The sequence below is a fragment of the Monoraphidium neglectum genome (assembly GCF_000611645.1).
Source record: "Monoraphidium neglectum strain SAG 48.87 unplaced genomic scaffold scaffold00504, whole genome shotgun sequence".
NCBI lineage: Eukaryota > Viridiplantae > Chlorophyta > Chlorophyceae > Sphaeropleales > Selenastraceae > Monoraphidium > Monoraphidium neglectum.
Window position 1 is genome coordinate 1 of NW_014013124.1, and position 20630 is coordinate 20630.

Consider the following 20630-nt stretch of genomic DNA (forward strand, 5'->3'; position numbering starts at 1 on the left):
AATCAAGCAACTTGTATAAGCAATTAAAGATATATACAACAAGGTGCAGTGGTGTGGTGAACATATCATGCAAGTTTGGTGTCTTATTGAAAAAGGAAGGTAAGCTATGAGATATATATCGTGACCATGCATGATGCCTGCTTTCTTACACAGCATTCGTTTGCGCGCGCGACAATGCATGGGACACTCCACCGGAACCCTGGGGGCAGGCACAATCACTCAGTGCGTATGTTGTTGCCTGTTCGACCCCATTCGCTTGATCATGTGTTGCTCTGTTGACTCGTGAGGCACCCACCATCAAGCCCAGCGGCCTGGCTGCTTTGTGCATAGGCGGTGTGCGACGCTGTCATTTCACTGAACCACTTAATCCATGCAGCAAGGGAACGGCGGCTCCCCAGCAAGGGAACGGGGGCTCTCCAAACTGTTTTGGCCTGTTGTACATGCAGCTGCTGTTGCTCTGGTGAATGGGTAGGGGGACACAGCGTGCTGTTGATGCATTCTGCAGTTTTCAACCACCACGCCACCATCCACCCGCCCTCCTTGGCACTTGACAAAGCGTAGTAATGTCATTCGCCCCCCTTTGGACACTGAGCAGGCGGTACAACATATACGATGCCTGCTCACCTCCAGGATCGCGGAATGCGCTGTGGTGGCAGCAGCGAATGTTGCCCTCATGGCCAGACCTCAGCTGCTGCCAGCCGCCTGTTCCCCCCTTGAATTCAAATGATGAGGCGCAGGACCAACGTCACCACTGCCAGATAATGGTACATGGCGAGGTTGTGCCGGCACTCGCTTCCATGGGCGGGGGTGTGGCCTGGCCGCTTCGGCCCAACTTTCCGCGCCGCTGCTCGTGCTGCCTGCAACCAAAGCAGCGTGAAGCGCCCGTGTCATCAGGTGACCAGCAAGTGACAGCCAGTCCTGCGGGTTGCGTCGTATATCCGCAATAACATGGAGTTAACCTCTTTCGCCTATACATATACGCTAATAGCCAACGTATGCGTCCGCGGCAGTCCGGTCTGATCTCGCGATCAGCGCAAGCACTGCATTTAGACGGCCCGTCTGTGCACAGACGCAGCATGGCATCAAGTGCAGTACCGCCTGAGGAGGCAGCTGTAACCGTCACCAGCGACGCCGGCGCGGCCTTGCCGTCTGCCTGTGGCGCCCTGCAGCATCCTGTGCAGCATTGCAGCATGCCCAACACCTATGAACCCCCAGCAGCGTCCACCTTCGCTCTGGAGGCGCTCCCGCCCGACGTCACGCGCCGCATCCTTGGAGCTCTCGCCTGCCTCGAGCGCCCGGGCGCGCCGCAGCGGCTGCGCGCACTGCAGCCTGCCACGCTCACGTGCCGCGCATGGCGCGCAGCTGCGCGGCAGCTGGTCTGCCAACTCACATTCAAGGGCGGCCGAGCGGAAGCCTACAAGGGCCGCGATCTGAGCGCGTTCCCACAGCTGTCACGGCTGGTGTTTGAACGTGAAATTCGCGCCGGAGACGCGGCCCAGCTGCTGCTGACCCTGCCGGCCCCCCATGATCCAGCTCTGTCCGCAGCAGCCCGCACCGTCAGCGGCGGCGGAAGCGAGGCGCACAACGACAGGACAGACGGGGCACTCAGCCAGCAGCATCGCGCCAGCGCATCAGGCGGCAGCTGCTGCGGCGGCAGCCGCGGCGGCCTGCGAGACATTTCCGGTGGCGCCTCGCACCGGACGGGCTCCGCCCTCCACGTTTGCGGGCTGCCCCTCCCCCTGCCCGCCGCGCTGACCTCACTCACACGCCTGGACGTCAGCCTCTTGGCCCCTCCACCGCCGGACGACTGCACCTTGGGCCCCGCCCAGTGGCGCGCCCACGCGCCCGGCCGCCGCTTGGCGGCGGCGCTGGACGCGCTGCCGCTCTTGATTCACCTGCGCGTGCGCGACGCGCCGCCGGCGTGCGCTGAGCTGGCAGAGGCACTGCCGCGCGCGGCGAGGCTGAGGGAGCTGGTGGTGGCGCGCGAGGGGGGATTGATAAATTACCCAGCCGGTGAGTGCGTCGACAGGGTTTGGGTTTGCAGGGGCCGGGCTTGTGTTGAACGGGGAGACTATTGCACGGGCTGCCGTGAGGGGTGCTGCTGGGCTGCGGGGTTGTGCACAAGGGGCAGACAGTGCGGGGAACGTTGTGCAGGAGGAGTGGGCAGGGGGCAAGGGCTGACGGAGAGGCGGCATGCAGCAAGGGTGTCAAGGACGGTTTTTTGGGGCTCATTTCTGACCCTGTGCTTCGCCGCAGCAAAGGGGTTGCTGCGTGTTTTTGGGGGTACCGTGTGGGCTGCAAAAGGAATTGCCAGATCAGAACTAATTGGGGTTGTGGGTGCACTTTGTGTGAAAGCCAAGTGCGGCGGCGCCACCTCCCCCCATCGCTCATGTATCCGCCCCTAGCGAGTCATTGCGGCGCCGTCTCACCTGCCGTCTACCCCATCATCCCTCAGGCTGTGCCCCTCCCTGTAGGCTGGCGGCGAGCGACCTCTTTCGGGCGGGCGCCACGCAGGTGGAAGTCAGGGGGTCGGCTGGTTTCAAAACCCTGGCGTGTGCGCAGGAGGCCCTCAAGGGGAACACCTGCTGAGTCCCGCGAGGCGATTGCGCGCAGCTCTGCCGGGCGGAGCTCCACAATGCTTGTAAAGACCCTCTCTTCCACCCTTAGCCTGCCCTGTCTGGCCCCTGCCTGTCCATACATGCCATCCCTCACCAACCATTCACCTGATCCGCTCCTCACCACACCCGCAGCTCGAGTCCCTCACGGTGCCCGCAGATCTGCCGTCCGTCTTTGCCCGCGTCACCGCCCTCACCTCCCTCACCTTCGACCGCTCTTGTGGACACTCCGGCGCCCACCCCGCCTGCTGCGAGGGCCTCGGCCGCCTGGCGCGCCTGAGGCGGCTCGACGCGGGGACCCTCTATTGGCACGTCTACCTGGCCGGCAGAGGCCTGGAGCACTGCTCTCGCCTGACGCAAATCCGACTGGACAACGCCGTCAGCCGCTTGCAAGACGGCGACGGCGTGCTTGAAATCCTCGAGGGGCTCCGCTCTCTGAGATCCTTGGACGTGTCCGGCTGCCGGTTGCACGCGTCCAAGGTTGCGACGCTGGCGGCGCTCACGGAGCTCAGCGTGTCCGTCGCGCCGGCCGCGGCTGACGGGGACGCGTGGCGGCTGCCCGGCAGCTTCTCTCAGCTGTCCATTCTCGTCAGGCTCAGCCTTGACCTCTTTTTAGGCGCCAGCAGTGGCGCCGACTCTGACCCGTCCGTCGCCACCACGGGCATCTCGGTGCTGTCGTCGCTGCCGGCGCTGCGTGAATTGTCCATCGACTGGACGCCCGGCGACCGCCGCGCCGTCCCGATGCGCGAGCTGAACCTCATTACGCAGATCACGGCGCTGTCGCTGACCTCGGACGCATACGGGGAGGACCTGGCGGTGGCCGAAGCACTGCCGACTACGCTGGCGGGGCTGAGGAGCCTGAATGTGCAGGTTTGCGGCGCGAGGCTCGTCGCCTCCCCCAGGGACAGCGGTGGCAGCAGTGCGGGCGCGTCACTGGCGTCGCTCACGCGCCTTGAGGCGCGCGTTGGCTCGGGCGCCTGCGAGCTGTTGTCCCCGCGGCTGCTGCCCTCAAGCCTCCGCGCCTTGTCGCTGCGCGCCGACGACCCCGACGACGAGGCCGCGGCCGCGGCGCTGCTGGCCGCGCCCGCGCCGCCAGCGCCGGCGCTGCGGCGGCTGGAGAGCCTCGAGCTTCGCATGCTGCTGCGCGCCGCCGCGTGGCGCGTGCCCGCCTGGCTGCCCGCGCTGGCGGGTACATTGGAGTCTGTCCGACTCCCCGGCATCATCGGGCAGCTGGAGGAGATGAGATCTCGCGTCCAAGGCGATATCGCGGCACTGGATGATCTCGCGAAGATGGGGGTGCGTGAGATCAAGGTGGAGTTTGCCGTCAAGGACGCCCTCGAGGCAGCAGCCGGCCGGCCAAGGACCAGGAGCTCGTGGGTGCTGCTGCCGCCGCCGCCGCGACCGAGGGCAGAGCTTCTGGCTGCGAGCGACAAGGGCGCCGCGGCGGTCGGCGCGGCGGCGCGCGCGTTCCTGCGAGACTGGGAGCACCTGTTGGTGCTTGTTGAGTCGCGCCAATGACTGCAGGGAGGTTTCCTGAACTTGGGCAAGGTTGTTGGATATTTATATCGTTTGTATTGTGTGCAGAGTGTAAATTGTGTTCCTGCATTACGTGGGATTGAAACAACAGCTCTGATGTGGAAAAAACTTGGCGTGCTGACGCTTCTATTATTATGGCATGTCTTTGCACTGTGCAGACTCTGACTAGAAGTGAGGGAGAGACAGTGAGCTGGGCTGGTGAGCTGAGATAGTTGACGTTTATCGATGGCACATCCTCTCTGGTGCATCGTTTGAACATGTCACATCCATCCTGGCGCAACCTGTGCGCGTGCGGCAAAATCTGGGACAGCATGATGGACTTGGAACCCCGCGGGTAGCCATGATGGAGAGGGCATGAAACCCTTACTTTCCGACCAACCTCAAGTGTGTGTTGCCCACCCGAGCACTGTGTAGGCAGTGGTATGTATGCCATGCCCGGCCACCTGCAGAGCTTTGAGACCTGCAATGATGGCAGCAGCGGAGCTTGCACACGTGGCTGACCCCCTGACGGCGGTTGTCGCCTCTTCTCCCTGGGATGCCAGCAATCTGAGGAGGACAGGCAGCTGTCGTCGGCACTGCCGGATGGTCGGCTGAGAGGAACGTGTAAGCAATCGCTGCCCTTGGTGCGGGCGCGGCACCTCCGCATCGGCCCTACCTTCATTACCGCTGCCTGCAACCAACGCAGCCAGCCGGTGTCATCAGACCTGTGTCCTGAGACACCTGTGACCAGCACCTGATTGGCAGTCGCATCAGCGCCTTGTCCCGCAACATGAAACATGCTCTTCTTTGAACGTCTACATATAAACTTTATTGACGAACGCTTATGATAATTTGTCTTGGGGAGTCCCGGCTGATCTCGCAATCAAGGCATCGCAATTAAACGGCACGTGGTTGCACCAAAACAGCATGGATTCATCTGCTATACAGCTATACGAGGCGACAGCTATCGCCAGCGACGCCGACGTGGCTGTGCCGTCTCCATGCGGCGCCCTGCAGCAACGCAGCGCGCCCAAAGCCATCAACGCCCCAGCAACCACCGCCTTTACCCTGGAGGCGCTCCCGCGCGACGTGGCGCTGCAAATCCTTGGAACCCTCGCCTGCCTCATGCGCCCGGGCGCGCCGCTGCGCCTTCGCGCGCTGCAGCCTGCCGCGCTCACCTGCCGCGCATGGCGCGCAGCTGCACGGCAGCTGGTCCGCCAACTCACATTCAAGGGCAGCCCTGAGGGGGTCTGGAAGGGCCGCAGTCTCAGCGTATTTCCCCAGCTGTCGCGGCTGGTGTTTGAAATATGCATCCGAGACGAAGACGCGGCGCAGCTGCTGCTCACCCTGCCGGCCCCTGACGATCGGGCTGTTTCCGCAGCAGCCAGCGCCGTCAGCGGCAGCAGCAGTGAGGCGCAGTACGACAGGACAGACGGGGCACTCAGCCAGAAGCAGCTCGCCAGCGCATCAGGCGGCAGCTGCCGCGGCGGCAGCCGCGGCGGCCTGCGAGACATTTCCGGGGGCGCCTCGCACCGGACGGGCTCCGCCCTCCACGTTTGCGGGCTGCCCCTCCCCCTTCCCGTCGCGCTGACGTCACTCACACGCCTGGACGTCAGCCTCCTGGGACCTCGACCGCCGGATGACTGCGCCGCGGGCCCCCCTCAGCGGCGCGCCGGCGCTTGGCGGCGGTGCTGGACGCGCTGCCCCTGTTGGTGCAGCTGCGCGCGCGCGACGCGCCGCCGGCGTGCGCTGAGCTGGCAGAGGCGCTGCCGCGCGCGGCGAGGCTGAGGGAGCTGGTCGTGGGATGCAAGGAGGCAGTGAATCAAATCAAAGTCGGTGAGGGCTCTGCCAGGTTCCCGGATTGCAGGGTGCGGGCTTGTAGGAATTCATGAGGTTGTTGAGGGGCGACAGTGAGGGGCGCTGAGGCCTTGCATCGGCACGTGCCAGGGGCAGAGAGGGCGGGCAGCGGGAGGAGGGGGCAGGCGGAGGGGGCAGATGCGGAGGCGGCATGCAGCAAGGGGCCAAGGATCGGATTTTTTGGTGCGTTTCTGACGTCGTGCTTCTTCCCAGCAGAGGGGCCGGGTTGCTACGTGTTCGGGGGCGACAACTGCCGTGCGGGCTGCAAAGGAATGGCAGATCAACCCAAATTGCGGGTTTCGGCTGCGATTTGTATCTAAAGCCACGGGCTCCCCCCTCCCACTCATCAGCCTCGCCCCTGGCGGGCTGTTGCGGCAGCCCCCCACCTGCCGCCTGCTGCCCCCTCGCCCTCAGTTTGCAACCCTCCTTGCGTGGCGGCGAGCGACCTTTTTTGGGCGGGCGCCACGCAGGTGGAGGTCAGGTGTTGGCTAACCCCAAACCCTGGCGCGTGCACAGGGGGCCCTCGTTGTTCAAGGAGAACACCTGCTAAACGTCCGAGGCGATGGCGCGCAGCTGTGCAGACGGAACGTCTACATTAATTGTGACGGACTTTTTTCAAACGCTTAGCCTGCCCTGCCCTACCCCTGGCTGTCCGTGGATCGTGCCTGCCATCCCTCACCAACAATTCCCCTGACCCCGTGCCTACCAAACCCGCAGCTCGAGTCCCTCACGGTGCCTGTTCATCTGCCGTCCGTCTTTGAGCGCGTCACCGCCCTCACCTTCCTCACCTTCACCGGCAAGCACCCCAAAGATGACCCCGCCTGCTGCGCGGGCCTTGGCCGCCTGGCGCGCCTCAGGCGCCTCGACGCGCGGCCCCTGCAGTGGCGGTCCCACTCGGCGGGCGGCGGCCTGGAGCTGTGCTCTGCTTGGGCGCTGCTGCGGCTGTGATATGCCGCCGCCGGCGTGCTGGAGGTTCTCGAGGGGCCGCACCGCCGGGAATCCTTCGACAGCTTCGGCAGCCGCTTGGACGCGTCCGAGGTTCCGCAGGGTGTGCTGCCAGAGCTCACAGAGCTGAGCGTGTCCCTCCCGCCGGCCGTGGCCGCAGGGACGTTTGGCGGCTGCCGGGCAGCTTGTCGCAGCTGTCTTCGCTCGCGAGGCTCACCATCAGCCTCTTCAACTTGCGCCCCAGCACCGGCGCCAACGCTGTCCCCAACGCGGACCTGTCAGCACTATCGTCGCTGCAAGCGCTGCGCGACCTGTGGATCTACTCAGCAGTCGCAATGCCGCACACTCTGGCGATGCGCGAGCTGAACCTCCTGACCCAGATCACATCGCTGTCGCTAACCTCGGACGCCTACGGGAAGGACCTCACAGTGGCCGAAGCGCTGCCCACGCGCTGGCCGGGCTGAGGAGCCTGAGTGTGGAGATTCGCGGCGCGAGGCTCGTCGCCTCCCCCTCGGGCGGCGGCGACGGCCCGTTGGGACCAGGAGACGCCCCGCGCGGCAGCGCGGGGCTTGCGACCGCGCAGGCGGACGCGGCCGCGTCGCTGGCGTCGCTCACGCGCCTGGAGGGTCACGTCAAGTCGGGCGCCTGCGAGCTGCTGTCCCCGCGGCTGCTGCCCTCAAGCCTCCGCTGCCTGTCACTGCACACGGACAACTGCAACGACCAGGCCGCCGCCGCGGCGCTGCTGGCCGCACCCGCGCCGCCGGCCCCGGCGCTTTGCCGGCTGGAGCGCCTCGAGCTGCGTGTGCCGATGCGCGCTGCTGCGTGGCGCGTGCCCGCGTGGCTGCCCGCGCTGGCGGGAACTTTGGAGTCTGTGCGGNCTGCCCGGCATCGATCAACGGGCAGCTGGAGGAGAGGATGTCTCGTGTCCAAGGCGAGATCGCGGCGCTGGATGGTCTGGCGTCGCGCACCCCCATCCTCGCCAGACCATCCAGCGCCGCGATCTCGCCTTGGACACGACATGTCCTCTCCTCCANGCTGCCCGTTGATGCCGGGCAGAGTGCGCGAGATCAAGGTTGAATCTGCCGTCAAAGATGCACTCGAGGCGGCAGCCGGGCAGCCCCGGCCCGGGAGCCCCTGGGTGCCGCCGCCGCCGCAGCAGCAGCAACTGCAAGCAGCGCCGCTCCCTAGCGCCGAGGAAGCCGCGGCCGGCGAGGGCGCGGCAGCCGTTGGCGCGGCGGCGCGCGTGTCTCTGCGAGACTGGGGTCACCTGTTGGTGCTTGTTGAGTCGCAGCAGCAGTGACCGCGGAGTTTGATCGTCTGGGTGCATGCAGAGCGTTGTCTTTACAAATCCCTGACATCAAGGCAAGGGTTGTTGGATGTGGAGTGGTAGAGCACTGAAGTTGGTTTGTTGTGCATGAGTGTAATTGGTACTCCTGCAATACGTGGGGCGGAAGGATAAACAGGTCTGGTGTGGAGCAAGGTCAGTTTTGGCTCGGTCTGCTGTTGTGTCTTTGAACTGTGCAGACACTGACTTGGGGTGGGCAGTTGGTGATGGACATATTATGAGTCCACTTCCTGCACTGTACAAAGCACTCATTCTATGCTTCACATGTCAGCTGGGCAGTGTGGAGATGAACACTGAGCTGGAATGGTGAGCTCAGACACAGTAGTTAACGTTGATGTCATACCACTTCCTCTCGCTGGTACATCATTGTCACATGCAACAAAATCTGGGACAGCATGACAGGTTTGAAACCTCGCAGGTAGCCATGATGTGGAGGGCACATGGCATCTGCTGACCTTAACTTGCGCGCCATGCTGGGCAGCTGCAGTATGCGGCCGGAATGTTGTTGTCCGGGTGACCAAGGGCTTCAGGATAAAAACTTACAAGCCACGCAGCCACGGCTGCCAAGACCAAGGTTGCCACTAGGTCTTTTACGTAGTAATAAGGATAAAAATCCACCAAATCGGTTTGGGACGTGATTCCCAATGGGTTAATGGAACTGTATTGATGCAAAGCAGCCAGATTGTGTGGCTGTGATTCAGGTTCATTATCTTAGCCATACTGAACGTAACTTGCGTGCACTTTTTGCCAGAACCTTCCTGGTCCTCACCATCAAGCCCATCAGCCCCGCTGCTCTGCACATGGATGGGCATGCAACACCGTCACGCCTGCACTCACGTTGTTCATGACCAGGCCAGTGGCATGCGGTGGCTGTCCCAGACTTCTCTGAGTGCTTGGATATATCTTCAGCTGCTGTTGCGACGGCGAATGGTCGGGTAACCCCCTCTCCCCTTGCCCGTCCACCTGAGCACACACATGCAGTAGTACTGCAGGCAGTAGTACGTATGTGTGCCATTCCTGGCCATCTGCAGAACACACAGACCTGCTGTGATGGCAGCAGCGGAGCTGGCACACGTGGCTGACCCTGTGCCAGTGCTGACGGCAGGCGTCCCCTCTTCTCCCTGGGATGCCTGCAATCTGCTGAGGAGGACAGCAGCAGTTGCCAGCACTGCTGGGTGGTCGGCTGAGATTGGCGGCCGCTGCTGAGCATCCTGTGTCAGCACTAGCTGCCCTTGGCATGGGCACGGCCCCACCGCCTCGGCCCAACCTTTCTTGTGCTGCAGCGTCAAGCCCGTGCCATCAGGTGACCATCAGCTGACTACTTGACTGGCAGTCTTGCGAGTTGCATTAGGGCCTTGTCCGGCATCATCAAATCGCTTACGTTTTGAATTTCGAATACGTATCAAAGCTACCAGCCAACGCTGGATGCGTCCTGGACAGTCCAGTTGTGCTGATCTCGCAATCAATGCACGGGGATCAAGCAAAAGGCGCGTGTTCACAAAACGCAGCATGGATTCATCTGCTGTACAGCTGGGCGAGGCGACAGCCATCACCAGCGATGCCGGCGCGGCATTGCCGTCTCCATGCGCCGCCCTGCAGCAACGCAGCATGCAGCAACGCAGGATGCCGGACACCGATGAACACCCAGCCACCACCGCCTTTGCTCTTGAGGCGCTCCCTCCCGACCTAACCCTCCGCATATTTGAAACCCTGGCGGCGCTCACCTGCCCTGAGTGCCCGGGCACGCCGCCGCGCCTGCGAGCACTACAGCCTGCTGCACTTGTGTGCGTTGCATGGCGCGCGGCCGCGCGGCAGCTGGTCCGCCAACTCAAATTCAAGGGTGGCCGCGATGGGGCCTGGGATGCCCGCGATCTGAGCGTGTTTCCCCAGCTGTCGCGGCTAGTGTTCAAAAAATACGTCCGAGACGAAGATGCGGCCCAGCTGCTGCGCGCCCTGCCGGCCCCCGACGATCCGGCTCTATCCGCAGCAGCCAGCGCCGTCAGCGGCAGCAGCAGCCAGGCACAGAACGACAGGCCCGACGTGGTGCCCGGCGGCAAGCAGCAACGTGCCAGCGTCGCCGGCGGTGGCTGCTTCAGCGGACGCTGCGGCGGCCTGCGAGACATTTCCGGTGGCACCTCGATCCAGGTCGGCTCTGCCCTCCAAGCATACGCACTGCATCCTCCCCTCCCCGCTGCGCTGACGTCACTCACACGCCTAGACGTCAGCCTCAAGGCCCCTCGGCTACGGGACCCCTGCGCCTCCGGCCGCCATTCATGCCGCTCCGGCGTGGCCTGCTGCTGCTTGGCGGCGGCGCTGGACGCGCTGCCCCGCTTGGTGCACCTGAACCTGCGCGACTCGCCGCCGGTGTGCGCGGCGCTGGCCGCGGCGCTGCCGCGCGCAGCAAGGCTGAGGGCGCTTGTGGTGGAGCCCGGGCTTACTCCTAATCTCTCTCTGAAAGCCGGTGAGGGCTCCGGGATCTGGCCTTCAAGTTGACAGCCGTGTGGTGGATAGAGAGGTGTTTTTAAGGGCAACAGTGAGGGGTGTTGCAGGCCAGCGCGGGAGCGCGCCAGGGGCAGGTGTGCGGTTGGAGGGGGCAGGGCGTACGGCAGACGGGGAGACGGCATGCGGAAAAGAACTTGGGATCGTGTGTTTCGATGTGTGTCTGACGGGGTGGTTCGTACAAGTAAATGTCCCTCATCTGTTGTTGAGGGTCAAGGGCTGTCATGCGTGCTGCAAGGGAGACGGCAGATCAAATGCAATCGCGAGTATCAGCTTGCGCGTGTCAAAGCCAAAGGCGGCAAACCCCCTTTCCCCGCTCACCAACTCCGCTCCTGGCGGGTCGCTGCGGTGGCCCTCCACCTGCCGCTTGGCCCCTCGCCCCTCAGGCTGCCCCTCACCCCGCATGCTGGCCGCGAGCGACCTCTTCTGGGCGGGCGCCACTCAGGTAAAAGTCAGGGGGTCGGCTGATTTTGAAACGCTGGCGTGGGCCCGCAACGGGAACACTAGCCGCGGCTGAGTCTTGCAAGGCGATTGTGTATGGGTATGCGGGCCGACTGTCCACGCTGACCATGAAGACCCTCTTTCCATTGCGCAGCCTGCCCCAGCCTATCCATGCCTGCCAGTGGCGTGGCTTGCATCACCCGTCACTAATCATTATGATTCGCCCCTTACCCACGATCCCCACCACGCCCGCAGCTCGAGTCCCTGACGGTGCCCGCAGATCTGCCGTCCGTCTTTGAGTGCGTCACCGCCCTCACCTCCCTCACCCTCACCGGGTTGGTCGCCGACTCTGGCGCCCACCCTGCCTGCTATGCGGGTCTCGGCCGCCTAGCGCGCCTGACGCGGCTTGTTGCGGGGTCACTCAGCTGGCACGGCGACCCAGTAGGCGGCGGCCCAGCCCTTTGCTCTTGCCTGACACATCTCTGGCTAGTTGATGCCGGCGGCCACGGACTCGCTGGCGGCGGCGCATCTGACGTTTTCGACGGTCTCCGCTGCCTGAAATCCTTGAGCATGTGCAATAGCCGTTTGGACATGTCCAAGGTTCCAGGGCTGTCACAGCTCACAGAGCTAAGCTTGTCCTTCGCGCCGTCTGCGGCTGACGGGGACGCATGGCGGCTTCCCGGCAGCTTCTCTCGGCTGTCCGCCCTCGCCAGGCTTAACCTTGACCTATTTGGCGGCGCCAGCAGTGGCGCCGCCGTCAACCCCTCTAACGCAACTGCGGCAATCTCATCGCTGTCATCGCTGCCGGCGCTGCGGGACTTGTCCACCAACTGGACGCCCGGCAACCGGCGCGCCGTCCCGATGCGCGAGCTGAACCTCGTGACGCAGATCACGGCGCTGTCGCTATCCTCGGCCGCTCTCGGGGAGGACCTCACAGTGGCCGAAGCGCTGCCGACTGCGCTGGCGGGGCTGAGGAGCCTGAGTGTGCAGATCCACGGCGCGAGGCTCGTCGCCGCTCCCACAGACGCCGGCGGCACATTGCAAGCAGGAGACGCGCCGCGCAGCGGCACGGGGCCTGCGGCCGCTGCGCAGGCAGCGGCGGCGCCGACTGCGTCGCTGGCGTCGCTCACGCGCCTCGAGGCTCACGTCGACTCGGGCGCCTGCGCGCTGCTGTCTCCACGGCTGCTGCCCTCAAGCCTCCGCGCCCTGTCGCTGTGCGCGGACGACATTGTCGGCGAGGCCGCCGCCGCGGCGCTGCTGGCCGCGCGCGCGCCGCCGTCGCCGGCGCTGCGGCGGCTGGAGAGCCTCGAGCTGCGCATGCTGCTGCCCGCCGGCGCGTGGCGTGTGCCGGCGTGGCTTCCCGCGCTGGCGGGCACACTGGATTCTGTCCGGCTGCCCGGCATCCTCGGGCAGCTGAAAAAGAGGCGGTCTCGCGTCCAAGGCGAGGTCGCGGCGCTGGATGCTCTCGCGAGGATGGGGGTGCGTGAGATCAAGGTGGAGTTTGCGGTGCAGGACGCACTCGAGGCAGCAGCCGGTAGGCCCATGCCCAGGAGCTCCTGGGTGCCGCCGCCGCCGCCGCCAGCGCCGCAGCAATCGCTGGTTGCGCCGCTTGCTGCAGCCGACGAGGGCGCAGCCGGCGAGGGCGCCGCGGCGGTCGGCGCGGCGGCGCGCGCGTTCCTGCGAGACTGGGGCCACCTGTTGGTGCCTGTGAATCTTCTGCAGTGAGCGCGGAGCTCAATTGTCTGGGTGCAGGCAAAGCGTAGTGTCGACCTGCAAATCCATTACCTTCAGGCAAGGGTGGTTGGATGTTTATGGTTGACAAAGGGGGTCTTTTTGCAGGAGTGTAATCATCGCTGTTGGGCCTTTGCACTGTGCAGACTCTGGCTTGGAGTGAGTGGTAGGTGATACACATTTTAAGCACTGTACACAGAACTCTTTCTGTGCAACACCTGTAGAGATTGACGGCGAGCTGACTTTGTGCGCTAAGCTAGTTGAAGTTGATGTCACATCCTCCCTGGTGCCTCCTTTGAACATGTCACATCCATCCTGGCACAACCTGTGCGCGTGCGACAACATCTGGGACAGCATGATGGACTTGGAACCCCGCGGATAGCCATGATCGATGTAGAGGGCATGAGGCGCTTCCTCTGACCAACATCAACTGCGTTTTGCCTGCCTGAGCACTGTTTGGGCAGTGGTATGTTTGCCATTCCCGGCCACCTGCAGTGCGGTGAGACCTGCAATTATGGCAGCAGCGGAGCTTGCACACGTGGCTGCCCCCTGCCAGCGCTGACGACGGTTGTTGCCTCATCTCCCTTGGATGCAAGCTCCTGGGATGCAAGCTCTGAGGAGGACAGGCAGCTGTCGTCGGCACGGCCGGATGGTCGGCTGAGAAGAACGTGTCAGCAATCCCTGCTCTTGGTGCGGGCGCCGCCCCTGTGCATCGGCCTTGCCGCTGCATGCCACCAACACAGCCTGAGCCAGCCAATGTCATCAGGTGACCAGCAACTGACTGGCAGTCCTGCGAGTTGCATCAGCGCCTGGTCCCGCAACATAGAGCAGGCGCTGTGAAAATTGTCAACGTGTAAAGGCCATCAACCAATGCTCTTTGGTTCGCCTCGCAGGGCAGTCCCGGCTGATCTCGCGATCGAGGCCTCGCGATCAAACGGCACGTGGTTGCCCCAACACAGCATGGATTCGCCTGCTGCACCTCTTGACGAGGCGACAGCCATCACCAGCGACGCCCAGGCGGCGTTGTCTCCTCCATGCGGCGCCCTGCAGCAACGCAGCGTGCCCAGCGCCGGCGACGCCCCAGCGACCACCGCCTTTGCTCTGGAGGCGCTCCCGCCCGACGTGGCGCGCCGCATCCTTGGAACCCTCGCCTGCCCAGAATACCCGGGCGCCCCCCAGCGCCTGCGCGCGCTGCAGCCTGCCGCGCTCACATGCCACACATGGCGCGGGGCGGCGCGGCAGTTGGTCCGCCAACTCACATTCAAGGGCAGCTCTGAGGGGGCTGGCGGCCGCAATCTCAGCGTCTTTCCCGAGCTGTCGCGGCTGGTGTTGAAAACATTCCCCCGAGACGAAGATGCGGCCCAGCTACTGCTCACCCTGGCGGTCCCCGATGATCCGGCACTGTCCGCAGCAGCCAGCGCCGTCAGTGGCAGCGGCAGCCAGACGCAGGGCGACAGGCCCGACGGGGTGCCCGGCCAGCAGCGACGTGCCAGCGTCGCCGGCGGTGGCTGCTTCAGCGGCCGCTGCGGCGGCCTGCAAGACATCTGCGGTGGCACCTCGATCCAGGTCGGCTCAGGCCTGAGCATTTTGGCGCTGCCCCTGCCCCTCCCAGCCGCGCTGACGTCACTCACACGCCTCTCCGTCAGCCTCCTGCCGGCGAACTGCACCTCAGGGCCCCCTAAGCGGGGCGCCGGTGCGCCCGGCCGTCGGTTAGCGGCGGCGCTGGACGCGCTGCCCCTCCTTGTGCATTTGAACTTGCGCGACGCGCCGCTGGTGTGCGCTGAGCTGGCGGAGGCGCTGCCGCGCGCTGCGCGACTGAGGGAGCTTGTGGTGGGATGCGAGGACAATTTCGACTTCTTTGAAGCGGGTGAGAGCTATGATATTTGGGTTTGCAGGTGACGGGCATGTCATGACTCTTGACAATTCCCAAATGGGGATTGGGAAGTTTCCTGGGGCGCAGAGTGAGGGGTGTTGTGGGCCTGCACAGGAGCACGCCAAGGCCAGGTGTGTGGGTGGACGGGGCAGGGGGGATGGCAGGTGAGCAAACGGCACGCAGGAAGGGTGATGGGGTCGTGCAGATCTGATGTTTTGTTGCGTTTCTGATGGGGTGCTTCGCCTGGGTGGGGGCTCCCCATCTGCTGTGGAGGGCCGAGTGCTACCGTGCAGGCTGCGAGGGAGATGGCAGATCAAATGCGCTCGCCAGCATCGGCTGCGCATGTCGATAGGCAAGGGCGGCAGAGCGACCTTCCCAGCTCACCGATCCCGCCCCTGGCGGGTCATGGCGGCGGCCATCCACCTGACCCCGCCCCATCGCCCCTCAGGCCCCTCGCCACCCAAGCCGCCGGCGAGCAAACTCTTTTGGGCGGGCGCCACGCAGGTGCAAGTCAGGCAGTTGGGCTGGTTTCAAAACCCTCGCGTGTGCGCAGAGGACTGGCAACAAGAACACCCACTAAGCCTTGTCATGCGATTGCGTCCAGCTGTGCGGGCCAATCGTTTGCCCTTCATTGTGCAATTGCTCCTCTTAGCCTGCCCCGCCCCACCCCTGCATGTTGTCCGATTGTGCCCCTCACCATTGTTCCACTAATCCTACCTACAACACCCGCAGCTCGAGTCCCTGACGGTGCCCCTTGGCCTGCCGTCCGTCTTCAAGCGCGTCACCTCCCTCACGTCCCTCACCTTCGCCGGCGGATGGGACTTCCTGGGCTTCAACCGCGCCGGCTGCGAGAACCTCAGTTGCCTAGCGCGCCTGAGGCGGCTTGACGCGCGGCCCCTGTACTGGAACTTTGCCTTGAAGGGGTGTGACCTGGCCCCATGCTCTTGCCTGACGCAGCTCCAGGTGACAAATGACGGCAGCCACGGGCGCGACGGCGGCGGCGCGCTTGAAGACTTTGATGGTCTCCGCCGCCTGAAATCTTTGGACGTGCTCGGCTGTTTGGATATGTCCAAGGTTCCCCGGCTCCCGGAGCTCACAGCGCTGGGCCTGCTTCCCAGGGAAGCAGGCGTCAGGGAGATCTTGGCAGAATCCCAGCAGCTTCTCGCAGCTGTCCGCGCTCGCCAAGCTCACCATCTGTTTCTCCTACGGCCCCAGGGGCGCCGACGCCAGTTCCGCCGCCACCGCGGCCGACTTGTCAGCGCTGTCGTCGCTGCCGGCGCTGCGCGACCTGTGGATCAAGTCGACGGCCAGCGAGCGGCGCTTTGTTCCGATGCATGACCTGAACCTCCTGACCCAGATCACGGCGCTGTCGCTAACCGCGGACGCACATGGAGAGGACCTCACAGTGGCCGAAGCGCTGCCCACCGCGCTGGCGGGGCTGAGGAGCCTGAGTGTGCAGATGTGCGGCGCAAGGCTCGTCGCCGGCCCCACAGACTGCGGCGGCGGCCTCTTGGGAACTGGAGAAGCGCCGAGTGGCAGTGCGGGGCCGTCGCTGGCGTCGCTCACACGCCTTGAGGCGCGTTTTGGGTCGGGCGCCTGCGAGCTGCTGTCCCCGCGACTGCTGCCTGCCGGCCTACGCTGCCTGACGCTGCGCGCCGACAACCCCAACGATGAGGCGGCCGCCATGGCACTGCTGGCCGCGCCCGCGCCGCCAGCCCCGGCGTTGCGCCGGCTGGAGAGCCTCGAGCTATGCACGCGTCTGCGCGCCACCGCCTGGCGCGTCCCCGCGTGGCTGCCCGCGCTGGCGGGCACACTGGAGACTGTCCGGCGGCCCGGCATCATCGGGCAGCGAGAGGAGATGCGGTCTCGCGTCCAAGGCGAGATCGCGGCGCTGGATGCTCTCGCGAGGATGGGGGTGCGTGAGATCAAGGTGGAGTTTGCAATCAAGGACGCGCTCGAGGCAGCAGCCGGCCAGCCAGGGCCCACGGGCTCCTCTGTGCCGCCGCCGCCACCGCCGCGGCCGAAGGCACGGCTTCTGGCTGCGACCGACGAGGGTGCGGCGGCGGTGGGCGCGGCGGCGCGTGCGTTCCTGCGAGTCTGGGGTCACTTGTTGGTGCTTGTTGAGTCGTGGCAGTGACCACGCAGCTTGAATGCCTGGGTGCCTGTGTAGCATTGTGTAGACATACAAACCCCTGACATCCAGGCAAGGGTTCTAGGATGTTCATGACTACTACCAAAGAAGTTTTGTGCAGGGGTGTAATGGGTGCTCCTGCATGTATGTGGAATGAAAGGATAAACAGCTGTGATGTGGAACAAGCAAGGTCAGCGCTTGGTGTGCTGACACGTGTCTGTTGCCTGTGCACAGGGCAGACCCTGACTTTGAGTGAATGCTATAGCTAGCGGAGCTTGCTCACGTGGCTGACCCTCTGCCAGTGCTGACGACAGTCGTCTCCTCTTCAAAAGTTTCCCTGGGATGCAAGCAATCTGATGAGGTGGATAGGCAGCTGTCGTCGGCACTGCCGGATGGTCGGCTGCGAAGAACACGTCAGCAATTGCTGCCCTTGATGCGGGCACGGCCCCTACGCATCGGCCCAGCCTTCATTACCGCTGCATGCAACCAACGCAGCCTGAGCTACCCAATATCATCAGGTGACCAGCAATTGACTGGCAGTCCTGCGAGTCACATCAGCGCCTTGTCCCGCAACATAGAACAGCAGGCGCTGTGAAAACTGTCAACGTGTAAAGGCCATCAACCAATGCTCTTTGTTTCGCCTCGCAGGGCAGTCCCGGCTGATCTCGCGATCGAGGCCTCGCGATCAAATGGCACGTGGTTGCACCAACACAGCATGGATTTGCCTGCTGCACCTCTGGACGAGGGGACAGCCATCACCAGCGACGCCAGCGCGGCCTTGCCGTCTCCATTCGGCGCCCTGCAGCAATGCAGCATGCCCAGCGCCGATGACACCCCAGCAGCCACCGCCTTCGTTCTGGAGGCGCTCCCGCCCGATGTGGCGCGACAAATACTTGAGATCGTCGCCTGCCCCGATTGCCCGGGCAAGCCGCGGCGGCTGCGCGCGCTGCAGCCTGCCGCGCTTGTGTGCCGCGCGTGGCGCGCAGCTGCGCGGCAGTTGGTCCGAAAACTCGTACTTGAAGGCGGCCCCGAGGCGTGCTGGGACGGCCGTGATCTCAGCACGCTCCCCCAGCTGTCACAGCTGGTGTTTAAAGGCGGCATCCAAGGCGAAGACTTGGCCTCGCTGCTGCTCACCCCGCCAGCCTGCGAGGATCCGCCTCTGTCCGCAGCAGCCGTCGGCGGCGGCAGCAGCCAGGCGCAGAACGACAAGACCCACGGGGCACCCATCCAGAACCAGCGCGGCGGCGGCGCCGGCGCCAGCTGCTTCAGCGGCAACCGCGGCGGCCTGTAAGACATCTCCAGCGGCGCCTCGCGATGGATTCGCTGCTCCATCCACGTTTTCGCGCTGCCCCTCCCCGTCCCCGCTGCGCTGACGTCACTCACACGCCTCGAAGTCAGCCTTATGGCCCGTTGGATGCTGGATGACTCCTGCGCCGCGCGTTCCCCTCAGCGGCGCGCCGCCGGCGCGCCCGGCTGCCGCTTGGCCGCGGTGTTGGACGCGCTGCCCCTCCTCGTGCACCTGCGCTTGCACGACGCGCAGCCGGTGTGCGCTGAGCTGGCAGAGGCACTGCCGCGCGCAGTGAGGCTGCGGGAGCTGGTGGTGGGATGCGCAAGGAAATTCTACAACTTCTCCGGGACCGGTGAGAGCTCTGAGGCTTGGGTTTGCAGGTGACATTGCATGTAATGGGTGGTGAAGCGTTGCCAGCTTCGAACAGTGAGGGGTGTTGCGGGCCTGCACGACAGCGCGCCGAGGGCAGGTGTGCGGATGGAGTGGCCAGGGGGGGACGGCAGATGGGTTTCGCCATCCGGCCCTCGTCCCTCAGGATTCGTACTGCACCGCGAGCTGGCGGCGAGCGAGCTCTTTTGGGTGGGCGCCACACAGGTGGATGTCAGGGATTTGACTGACTTCATACGCTGGCGTGCTCACAGAGGGCCCGCGACGGGAGCACCCTGCTGATCTTCGCAGGGCATTGCGTACAGCTGTGCGGGCCCAACATCGCCACTGATCGTACCGACCCTCTTTCCATGTGAGCCTGCCCTTTCCACACCCCCTGCCTGTCCACAAGCCTGTCCCTGCTCACCTATTAATGCCACCCCTCACCAATCACTAATCCAGCCATCTGATCCACCCCTTCCCACACCCGCAGCTCGAGTCCCTCACGGTGCCTGTTAATCTTCCGTCCGTCTTCGAGCGCGTCACCGCCCTCACGTCCCTCACCTTCACCGGCTGCCGCCTTAACGTCAACCCCGCCTGCTGCCAGGGCCTCGGTCACCTGGCGCGCCTGAGGCGGCTCGACGCGCGGCTGCTGCAGTGGCACCCCCATCCGGATGGCGACGGCCTGGGCCTCTGCTCTTGCCCGACGCAGCTCCGACAGAATGCTGGCAGGGACGTGTCCAATGTTCCGCGGCTGTCAGAGCTCACAGAGCTGAGCCTGTCCCTTCGGCAGGAAGTGGCTGCCAGGGGAGCATGGCGGCTGCCCAGCAGCTTCTCGCAGCTGTCTGCGCTCGCCACGCTCACCATCGGCCTCGCCTACCGCCACGGGGGCGCCGGCGCTAACCTCTCAAATGCCACGGGAATCTCATCGCTGTCATCGTTGCCGGCGTTGCGAGACTTGTCCATCGACGTGACGCCTGGCGACCGGCGCGCCGTCCCCATGCACGACCTGAACCGACTGACCCAGATCACGGGGCTGTTGCTAACCTCGGACGCTCACGGGGAGGACCTTGTGGTGGCCGAAGCGCTGCCCACCGCGCTGGCGGGGCTGAGAAGCCTGAGTGTGCAGATTCGCGGCGCGAGGCTTGTCGCCGCTCCCAGGGACCGCGTCGACGGCCTCTCGAGAGCCGGAGACGTGCCGGGCGACGGTGCGGGGCCGTCGCTGGCGTCGCTCACGCGCCTCGAGGTTCATGTCGGCTCGGGCGCCTGTGAGCTGCTGACCCCGCGGCTGCTGCCCTCAAGCCTCCGCTGCCTGTCGCTGCGCGCGGGCGACAGCGGCGACGAGGCCGCCGCCGCAGCGCTGCTGTGCGCCCCCACGCCGCCGGCGCCGGCGCTGCGCCGGCTGCAGAGCCTCGAGCTGCACATGCCGCTGCACGCCGCATGGCGCGTGCCCGCATGGCTGCCGGCACTGGCAGGAGCCTTGGAGTCTGTGCGGCTGCCCGGCATCATCGGGCGGCTGGGGAAGATTCGGGCTCGCGTCCAAGGCGAGATCGCGGCGCTGGATGCTGTCGCGAGGATGGGGGTGCGTGAGATCAAGGTGGAGTTTGCCGTCAAGGCGCCGCTCAAGGCGGCGGCGGCGGTGGGAGCGCGGGCGGGGGCCGCGCGCCCGCACGGGCTGCTCCGCGCCGCTTGCGGGGGCGCGGCCGGCGGCGGCGCCGCGGCGGGTGGCGCGGCGGCACGCGCGTTCCTGCGAGACTGGGGCCACCTGTTGGTGGCGGCTGAGTGGTATAACTGACTGCAGGGGGTTAGGGTTCGACTTTTCAGGTGGGTTGTCGGTCAGCGTGCATTGTGCAGGTGGTACAACGGCATTCTCGCAATCCCCTGCGCTGGCGGTTTTGACTTTGCAAAGACGGCTGACACACTCGTGAGGTGGACAGCCTGGTAATGTACGTGTGGCATACAGACTTGTCAGCGTGCACACGTGTGTGTGTGTGTGTGTGTGTGTGTGTGTGTGTGTGTGTGTG

At 65.0% G+C, this 20630-nt stretch overlaps 4 protein-coding genes across 4 annotated transcripts; all 4 read left to right on the forward strand.

Annotated features, from left to right (window-relative positions):
* Positions 1–2635: 2635 nt before the first annotated feature.
* Positions 2636–4133, forward strand: MNEG_3839 (hypothetical protein; the record flags this gene model as incomplete). The annotated part of the gene is made up of 2 exons (XM_014047679.1): positions 2636–2641; positions 2751–4133. 2 exons carry the CDS (start codon positions 2636–2638, stop codon positions 4131–4133), a joined length of 1389 nt encoding a protein of 462 aa, XP_013903133.1.
* A 7046-nt stretch (positions 4134–11179) lies between these two features.
* On the forward strand, positions 11180–12942 carry MNEG_3840 (hypothetical protein; the record flags this gene model as incomplete). Its single annotated transcript, XM_014047680.1, has 2 exons — positions 11180–11221; positions 11473–12942. The coding sequence occupies 2 exons, from the start codon at positions 11180–11182 to the stop codon at positions 12940–12942; spliced, it is 1512 nt and encodes a 503-aa protein (XP_013903134.1).
* Positions 12943–13908: 966 nt separating this feature from the next.
* On the forward strand, positions 13909–18243 carry MNEG_3841 (hypothetical protein; the record flags this gene model as incomplete). Its single annotated transcript, XM_014047681.1, has 5 exons — positions 13909–14815; positions 15270–15325; positions 15554–15680; positions 15940–16875; positions 18095–18243. The coding sequence occupies 5 exons, from the start codon at positions 13909–13911 to the stop codon at positions 18241–18243; spliced, it is 2175 nt and encodes a 724-aa protein (XP_013903135.1).
* A 1363-nt stretch (positions 18244–19606) lies between these two features.
* Positions 19607–20401, forward strand: MNEG_3842 (hypothetical protein; the record flags this gene model as incomplete). Its single annotated transcript, XM_014047682.1, has 1 exon — positions 19607–20401. One exon carries the CDS (start codon positions 19607–19609, stop codon positions 20399–20401), a length of 795 nt encoding a protein of 264 aa, XP_013903136.1.
* Between the last annotated feature and the right edge of the window lie 229 nt (positions 20402–20630).